Genomic DNA, 8,870 nt, shown 5'->3' with positions numbered 1-8,870 from the left:
CTCTCTGCACCACAGTGTCATCAAACACAGGCTAAGGTGACTGAATTTAAAGCTTTAACCTTAAAGCCCGCCACCCGCGGCTAAAATCCTCTCAGAGACGAACGACTCAATAATGCAACAACAGCTGCAAATTTAAAAAGCAGCAGAGCCAGAAATGTGCGATAACTCTGTTTTCAATCTAGGACAGCGTCATCAGATGTCTCAGAACAAGAGAAATTAACTTCACCTTCACGACTTTCACCGTGAACAATATTTAAGAAAAGAACTATTATGATGTTTTATTAAAGGAGAGTAAAAGTCACTGCTTTTGTGGTTCATATCTGAGGTTTGTGCAGGAAGAAAAGTTCTCTAACTCAGAATACAGAAAGTGAGTGAGTCAATTTATTTACGTACTTTAAAACAAATAAATTAGGTGTTTAAAAAAAGTTGTCTTTTATTTTTACCTTCAAACATTCAAACATCACTTTGTTTCAAATGATTGCATTTTATTAAAATAATGAATTTGCAACAACTTAAAGAAAACTTAAAGAAATAAAATATAAATGTACTCATTACATACCATAAATCTAAATATGCAGACAAACACCTTAAAATGTTATCATAGTCATCTCTTTCATTACTGCACCATTCAGCATCAGATCTGATATGAGCGTGAAAGAAATAATAAATGTACTCACAGCTCGCAGAAACAAGGATTTGTGCCCAGAAGAGCAGCGCTGCAAGACTGCACAGGTCTGCACTAGTGGAGAGGTTAAACTGCACAGGCATGCACAGAAAGATGTTCACACGTCGCAACAGAAGCTGCATTTCCTCTTAATATGAGTGTTTAAAAAAAGAAAACCACTTAATAAAAGGAAATTCACTCTGCGTTGTGGTTCTAATAGTTTTTCTTCCCTCTAAAACTCTTTAACCTTGAGGTTTATAAACAAATCTTCGGTGCTCAGATAATCAGCTTTTAGCCTCCAATTAAGACAAAGCAAAAGGTTTTGTGTTGGACTTTAGCTCTGACCAGTAAACTTGTACTTTAAAAAACAAACAAACTAGTCTTTTTTTTTTTTAAATTTGTCAGAGTTCAAAAGAGTAAATTTTGCTTTTCACTCTACAAATCACTTTCTTTATTTTGAAAGTCCAGTGGTATTCATATCATATGCTATATGCGTAGCAGGTTAATTAATTACATTTACAGAAAGGGGTTTTCAACCCGCCCATGCCAAAGCGCATAGATCAACTGTGCATATGCTAAAAGCTGATTGGCTGACAAGTGGAACAGAGCAGGGAAGGCAGTGGCAAACAGAGATCACCAGATTGGATGAAACGTAACAACTATGTACAAGATGGATATATTTTGAATGTATTTATTTGTATATCTTTAAATATATTATTATATAGTGACAACAAAATTGGGTCATAAGGAGGAATCCTGGAACCAGACAAACCAGTGACTAAGTGACCAGTGACATGCTTTTTATTTGTTTTTGTTTCTAATGTCTCTGTAAAGCACTTTGAATCACCTTGTTGTTGAATTGTGCTATACAAATAAACTCGCCTTGCCTAATCTGTCTAAATCAGAGGTAACTGTTGTGGAAACCATTTACAGCTGATCATTAACATCTTTGCAGAATGAGGTAGGATCAGGGCTGGACCAGTAATCTGGCATACTGGCTGTTTTCCTGGTCGTCCGACTCACTTTTGAGTGACTGGATTGCCCAATCAAATCTCTTAACGCCGCTGGCCCCTCCCCTGCCTTTGCTCACGCAGCTTGTAGAAAAACTTTATTGTGGAAGAAGGAGTGAAAAGGTGGAGCCGGAAAGCTGAAAGAAAACAATAAAAAGAAACTAATAATGAGCCAAGTTAACCGACATAACTGCCGGGCTGCAGCACTGTGAACAGCAACAAAAGCAACACCTAGTAACCAGGCCTCACAGTCACTGCTGCTAGCACCAGCTGTGGGGAAGTGACAGAGGAAGGTGGAATACCTTCCTCTGTCTCTTCCTCACATAGTAAGAAAATCGATGGAGGGACCCAATTAGCAGTGCTGTGTGATACCTATGCTTTTATCTTATAAAGTTATGTAGGGGAGAATAGTTTGTCATAACACAACAGAGAGAGACAATTGTCAACCCGACTCACTGCATGTTGTTAGCAGGAACCCACAGAGAAGCCACAGTGGAGAACATGCAAACTCCGGGCGACCGTGGCTCAGGGGGTTGGGAATCGCATCTGTAACCGGAAGGTCGCCGGTTCGATCCCTGGGCTCTCTGTCCTGGTCGTTGTGTCCTTGGGCAAGACACTTTACCCTACTTGCCTACTGGTGAGGGGCCGATGGCGCGATATGGCAGCCTGGCTTCTGTCAGTCTGCCCCAGGGCAGCTGTGGCTACAACTGTAGCTGCCTCCACCAGTGTGTGAATGAATAGTGGCATTATAAAGCGCTTTGGGTGCCTTGAAAAGCGCTGTATAAATCCATTATTATTATTATTATTATTACTCCACATATAACTGTGGATCCAGACTGTGGATTAGTTAGCTGGGTGTGGGACTTCAGTAAATCTAAACATGTGGAGATGATAACATTAAATTATGCACAGCCATGTCCTGTTTTTTAAACAGATGTTTGTTTTAAATGTAAGAATAATAATTTTTGTATTGGCTAAAAAAAGAAGAGGCTTGCTAATTTTCACATGCAAAATCTTTGAGCTTCATTTCCACTGATCTGCTGGCAACAGGAGACCTGCTACTATGTAAACCACACTTTTCTTTTATTTATTTTTTGGTCAATTTGTTAATATTCTTGATACATTTAACAGTATTTAAATCAAATTTTCTGCAGGCATACAAATGTGTGAAAGACACATGAACAAAAACTAAAAGCATCAATTCACCTGCTGATGGATACGTATCGATCAGCTGTAACTGGGAACGTTACAGCTGCTAATTTGTGTTTTTAATTTTTTAAATATATTTTTCAGAGTGCCATGCTATGTGAACAATTAGGAAAATGAACAGTAAGATTAAATTGGAGCTCTTAAGTTAATGCAGCAAAATACTTCTTTTCTTTTACTGCTGGAATAGAAACAAAAAACATACCAAACAATAAAGAGTTAATGGTGACTGACTGTGCTGCTCCATAATGTCTTTTTTGATCAGTGAGCTTCTTTGTGACGCCATCCAGGAGGTTGTCGGTTCTCATAAACTATGACAAGAAACAGGAAATAACAATAAAGGGCTGCGAACGCTGTTATAGCACAATAATCTGAGGCGCTTGGAAAGAAAGGCGACTAAACCTCTTTAAGAGTCTTGATAACATCTCACCCTCAGCTGAGAAGCTTCTTTAGCTCTAAGAGCAACTGGTGGTGACTCCCAGATTTAAGCTCTGTTGGAAGTGTCCTTAAGAGGGTCGTTGACCCACTATTGATCATCTGCCCAATCACATGAGCCAAGGTGTGAAAATGGGTGTGGCTCATCATCGCCCAAGGTTTCAGGTGAACCCATTGTGAGACCTTGCCCACCGATCATGTGACTTACTGAAGTCAAATGACCCGAGATGTGAGTGTGCATTAAGGCGTTCACGCACTCACACCTACAGGCTGTGGGTCAATTGTGTTCAGTGTTTTTATTGTAATAATTATTCAGATTTTTATTCATCTCGGTCCTTGTAAATACCCGTGTAATTCATTATTATCAGGATGCCTTAAAAACTCATAAAAGCCGCTGGTTGATCCAAAATACTGACAGGGATTTGAAAGAGAGAGCATTTCTCCCCCGAATTGGCTTCTTTCATCGGCTCCCTGTGAAATCCACAATTAAATTTAAAATCCTTCTTATAAGGTGTAAGGAACAACCAGGCCCCATTTTACCTTAAAGGCCTCACAGTGCTGTTTTCCCTTTACTTGTTGTTCCTAGAGTATTTAAAAGTAGAATGGGAGGCAGAGCCTTCAGTTTTCAGGCCCCTCTTCTGTGGAACCAGCTTCCAGTTTGGATTCAGGAGACAGACACTATCTCTACTTTCAAGATTAGGCTTCAAACTTTCCTTTTTGCTAAAGCATATAGTTAGGGCTGGACCAGGTGACCCTGAATCCTCCCTTAGTTATGCTGCAATATGTTTATACTGAGTGTTTCTTCTTCACTCACTAAATATCACTCTGCATGTAATCATTAGTCATTATTAACCTCTGGCTCTCTTCCACAGTGTGTCTTTGTCCTGTCGTCTTCTCCTCACATTAAAGGTCCTGGAGGTAACTGTTCTCAGCACTTTGTGAATAAAATCTAACTGAATGGTAACAGCCACTAAATGTTTGCTTTACTCACTTGCTTCAAGTTCCATGTCGTCATTCACGTCACTGTGGAGGAAAGATAAGGATTATGTTTATAATAGATGCATCACTGTGCCTCTGCTCTACAGTAAACATAAATTAATGATGACATTAGCCTTTACTAGAAATGAAAAATAAAGTGGAACAAAGTGAAAGTCAGACGTGTAGAAAAAGCACTCGTGGACTTTACTTTGTGGACGTTCTGAACTTCTGAATGTAGAACTTGTAGGTGATAAAAAGAAAAGCCAGAACAATGACGATGAAGAGGAAGACACGAAACCCAATAACAGCTTTGTTGTTGTCTGTGAAATAATATTAAAAATTACATTTACGTGAAAGACAACATTTGTAGAAACATGTGTGCTTAAAATGAGACGAAGCATTTATGTCAGTAAACTGTATCATTAATGAAAACAGGACGTACACAAAGTGCTGATTTCACTTATTTGAGGGATGCTCTCATAGTGTCCGTTGTGAGCCGTCACCTTTAAAGACAGAATGTCAGTTCACTGTGAATTACAACATTCAGGAGTCTAAAATAATATTTATAAGCATAATATCTTCTTTATTAAACCAAAAATGTTGGATTTAACAAACCTTCACTTTGTAGCTCGTAGAGTAGCTCAGATCTTTGAATTCGACTTCACATCGTGTACAACTCTGCTTCTCCTTCTTTGTCACTTCCTTATCATCAGCTGTATTTAGACGTATTATATATTTTCCCTCAGGTCCGTTGAATGTAGAGGGTCTGTGCCAGCTCACTTTGATCGTATTATGTTCGTGAACGTGTAATTTCAGCTCAGTGACTGCAGCAGGTGCTGTAAGAGAAATTTAAAGGAAGCCATATTTAAAGTAAAAAACTGACAGACCTGCGACCCTTTGCTGCGTTTCCTTCCTGTTTATCTTCACTGCTCAAATATCCAGTGAGAAATAAATTCTAACATTATGTAATAAAAAGTTTGATTACTTACTTCCAACCTTAGTTTGCAGTTTAACTTCACCCCCAGTGGAAACTTGAATCTCGTTGTATTTGGCTCGGACTCGACAGGTATAACCAGTAAATGGATTTAATCCAGTAATAACACACGTTCTTCCATCAGGACCTGTAACTGTAACATAATTTCCATGAACCATGTGAAGTGTTATAGATTTAAATCAACATCATCATGTTAAGAAACTGTAAATGACAAATGTCAGGTTAAAGTTTCACAAACACATCAGCTGGTAGTTCTGTCAGCTGATCCATAAACTGGCACAAACCTGTTTCACTTACAGTCTGTTCCTGCTGACATGAAGCACTGATGCTACAAGCTTCTCATAGAAACTACGTACATGTCAGAAAAGCAACAGACTGACAAACTGTTTGTTGCTTTTTATAAAGACAATTACATTTCAAACATCAGATGTTACCTTCAAACAGCTCAAAGCTTCTCATCATTTCTTCTGTGTGAAAAAGTGAACTCGACTCTGATGTTTCAGCGTTTATTCTGTTTTATATTTGCTATTTATTTTAATAACTGTATTTATTCACACCCAGTCAGAGGTTTGGTTTTTCACCTGCAGTCAAAGCATCATGAACATAAACACATAAGAGGAGAAGCCGTCTCACTCACCTTTACCTGTCTGACCATCACAACTGCAGTCATAAGAAAGCTTATGAAGGAGGGGAAGGACCTGTTGACAGTTCTTACTGGTTGTTTTCCAGCTGAGCTCAATGGAAGTACTGGTTAAATCCTTCTTTATGTTGGTTATTGTAAGATCTGTTGGAACAAAGTAAACATCAGTAACAGTGAACAGCGTTTCCTTTGCTTCAAACTGTGTGAGAATAAAAGCTTTTATTTTGATGAGCTAAAGGAAATATAAACTCACCACAATCAACCCTGACGTGGACAGATGGAGTCGTCTTATTTATGCTGATGCTGTTCTGTAAGATCAGACCAGCACAGCTGTAGTCTGTGAACGGCTCCAGCTCAGACAGTTTCACATCAGCTTTGTTATTTTCTGAGGAGACACAAAGATGACGTCATTGTTGCTCCTCAGTGTGTGAACATTCATCCTTTGGGTTTAGATTCAAACGTGAACACATTCAAAGAAATAAATCTGAACAGGTTCACAGAGAGCACAGAGCTCGTGTCTCTAACTCGTAAAGTTTCCTTTTACCTGAACAGGTGTAACTAACTGAGAGGTTTTTACACTTTGGTAAATCAGGTAACGTTGTGGTAATTTCTGCAGGAAGTCCAGTGGGTTTAATCTGCTGTATTTCACTGGGATTTAAGAAATCTGTGGAAAAAATGAATGAAGACAAACATGATTAAATGAGGTGTAAATGTTTGAATCTCAGAGCAGACGTGGACTCGTTCGTACGTACCAACACTGATGCTTTTGGTGAAGTTAAAGGAAGAGCCTCTGCACTCTCCTGGAGTAAAGGTTACAGTCAAATCTGAGCAAATGTCCTCGTTAGCAGGTCTGACACAGAAAGTCTTCTCGTCATTTCTACATCGTACAACTGAACGGTTATTTGGTGTTGATATTGAAGAGCTGATGTCCCAGTCACTTCCATAACAAACATATCCAGGGATGCAGCTGGTTTCATTAACGTCTCTTTCACCTGAATTAAACAAGTGATGCACAAATGTGTCAGTTTATAAAAGATTCATTTGTTAAGTTAAAAGAAGATGGATGTAAAACACAAATATATCAATTAATTGAACTCACTCATTGGATCTGTTCTAAATTTATTTTCCGTAGAGCGACAGAATATTTCTTTTCCAGTATCATTAATAAATGAAACATTAAGACTGTAATCAGTGCACGGCTTCAGGTGTCCAGTTTTCCCCACTGGGATTTGATTCAACTGATCAGCTTGGATTATCTTTCCAGTCTGTGGTCGGCCTTCTTCAGAAACAGTCAGTGTGTAGTTACCACGGGGGTTTATTTCAATCTGCAAGCCAGACGTGTTGTTGTTTGTGACATTGTAAGAACCTGCAAAATGTTTGTCAGTAAGAATCAGTCAGTTACACTTTTTATCTCAGAAAGTTTCTTCATTCTGATGTTGACCGTGATCAACATCATGGTGAAGATGAAAATACATTTTCTATAATCAGTGTAAAAATACTTTCATTGTGATTCAGAGTAAATTTAGAGAGCAGCAACAACAGTGTTTGAAAACATTCAATAAAACTGATCTTTTAAACTGATACTCACACTGTGGAGAGGCTGAGAGGACACATTTCAATGAGATCAGAAAAGAAGAAAACAAATCATTAGTATATGATTATAATTATGCAATGAAAGTACCAGAAACACCTCAGAGCACCTTACAGCTGCTGGTACCTCAGAGGTGTTGGTGATCTCTGTCTGTACACTATATGTGAATTCAACAATCGTATCACAGTCCTGCATGATAAAAACACAAACGTCCAACCTTTGGTCGTACACAGCAAAATCTCCAGTGTTAAATTAACACTTTTGACAGTGTTATATGTTTAAAAGTAACCTAGTCAGTTTTGAAGATTAACAATGACTAACACTGAGCAGTGCTGATTTTCTAACACTGGAAAATAACTCAAAATGTTAGAAATATTCCAGTGTTAGAAAATCAGCACTGCTCAGTGTTAGTCATTGTTAATCTTCAAAACCGACTAGGTTACTTTTACACATATAACACTGTCAAAGTGTTAATTTAACACTCAACAGTGTTGTATTTAACACTCAGAGGTGTGGACCCATATAGACACTCTCAAGTGTTAATTTAACACTGGAGATTTTGCTGTGTAGCTGCCACTGTGGTGGAGGGTGGAGTGACTGGAGGTGAGGTCTGGGTGTGAGAGCTGTTTGCCTGAGAGGCTGGTTGGATGCTGGATGTATTGGATGTGGGTGAGGTCTCTTTCGAGGTGATTGGAGGAGCAGTGACTGCTGTTGGAGAGCATGCTTGGAGTCAGCTTTAGGCAGAAAAACCTAATGACAGCAGTCTTACCTGATATGCTGTTTAACATTTTAGGACTTTGACTTGTAAAAATAATAACTAATGCAAAACCTGAGCTGAGGCTGAATACATTACCAGATATAGTAGTTGAATTGGATTCTGGAAATGAAGAGTTTGATTGGGTGGAGGTGTTATTTGGCAAACTAACTGAAGAGCTGGAGGTGGTTGGGATGACTGTGATTGTGGAAGCAGGTGCTGTGGAAGTAGGTGCTGTGACCGTGGAAGGATTCACAGTGAGTGGAGGTGAGGTGGCGACTGGCTGGTTTATTACAGGATCTGCACCCGTGCTTGGAGGTGAGGAGGCGACCAACATGTGTGTTACAGGATTTGTGGTCGTGCTTGGAGGTGAGGAGGCTGAAACATTTTCAATCCCAGAAAAAGAAGTAAGTATGACATCATGATGGTATTTTCATCAGCTGTGAAACGTGCTTCATGTACAGTTTTCCCTCCTCTCAGTATCAATATGCTACTTTTATATCTTTCCCCTCATTTACACCTACATATCTTTTCATGTTTGGGTAAAGGTGGATTTAATGTCACTGTGAATGTTATCCTATCAATAACTTAATGCTTT

General features: G+C 38.9%; 1 protein-coding gene across 2 annotated transcripts; it reads right to left on the bottom strand.

Moving 5' to 3' along the window:
• Window positions 1–417: 417 nt before the first annotated feature.
• LOC146689958 (receptor-type tyrosine-protein phosphatase C-like) lies at window positions 418–7,582 on the bottom strand. 2 transcript variants are annotated; one of them, XR_014915965.1, is made up of 13 exons: window positions 7,516–7,582; window positions 7,027–7,293; window positions 6,680–6,919; window positions 6,472–6,591; window positions 6,181–6,312; window positions 5,925–6,071; window positions 5,283–5,420; window positions 4,909–5,129; window positions 4,736–4,796; window positions 4,502–4,613; window positions 4,307–4,338; window positions 3,086–3,191; window positions 418–1,811 (listed from the first exon to the last, which is right to left on the bottom strand). XR_014915965.1 is itself a non-coding variant. In XM_085436559.1 (11 exons), the coding sequence occupies exons 1-11, from the start codon at window positions 7,028–7,030 to the stop codon at window positions 3,142–3,144; spliced, it is 1,257 nt and encodes a 418-aa protein (XP_085292685.1). In that variant the 5' UTR covers window positions 7,031–7,082; the 3' UTR covers window positions 2,740–3,141. The 2 variants fall into 2 exon arrangements, 1 of the variants encoding a protein (XP_085292685.1); XM_085436559.1 differs by lacking the exons at window positions 418–1,811; window positions 7,516–7,582 and having other exon boundaries at window positions 2,740–3,191; window positions 7,027–7,082.
• Between the last annotated feature and the right edge of the window lie 1,288 nt (window positions 7,583–8,870).

This window comes from Copadichromis virginalis, linkage group LG17 (assembly GCF_057382275.1).
Source record: "Copadichromis virginalis isolate Kocher_CV1m ecotype Utaka linkage group LG17, C_Virginalis_male_GT1.1, whole genome shotgun sequence".
Lineage (NCBI taxonomy): Eukaryota > Metazoa > Chordata > Actinopteri > Cichliformes > Cichlidae > Copadichromis > Copadichromis virginalis.
Note: the sequence above shows the minus strand (reverse complement) of the source record. Positions and strands in the feature narration are given on the sequence as shown.

Coding starts and splice junctions, on each gene's coding strand:
- LOC146689958 (XM_085436559.1), bottom strand. Junction 4,797..4,908: donor CTACGAGCTACAAAGTGAAG/GTTTGTTAAATC, acceptor CTGTCTTTAAAG/GTGACGGCTCACAACGGACA. Junction 4,614..4,735: donor AAGTGAAATCAGCACTTTGT/GTACGTCCTGTT, acceptor ATTATTTCACAG/ACAACAACAAAGCTGTTATT.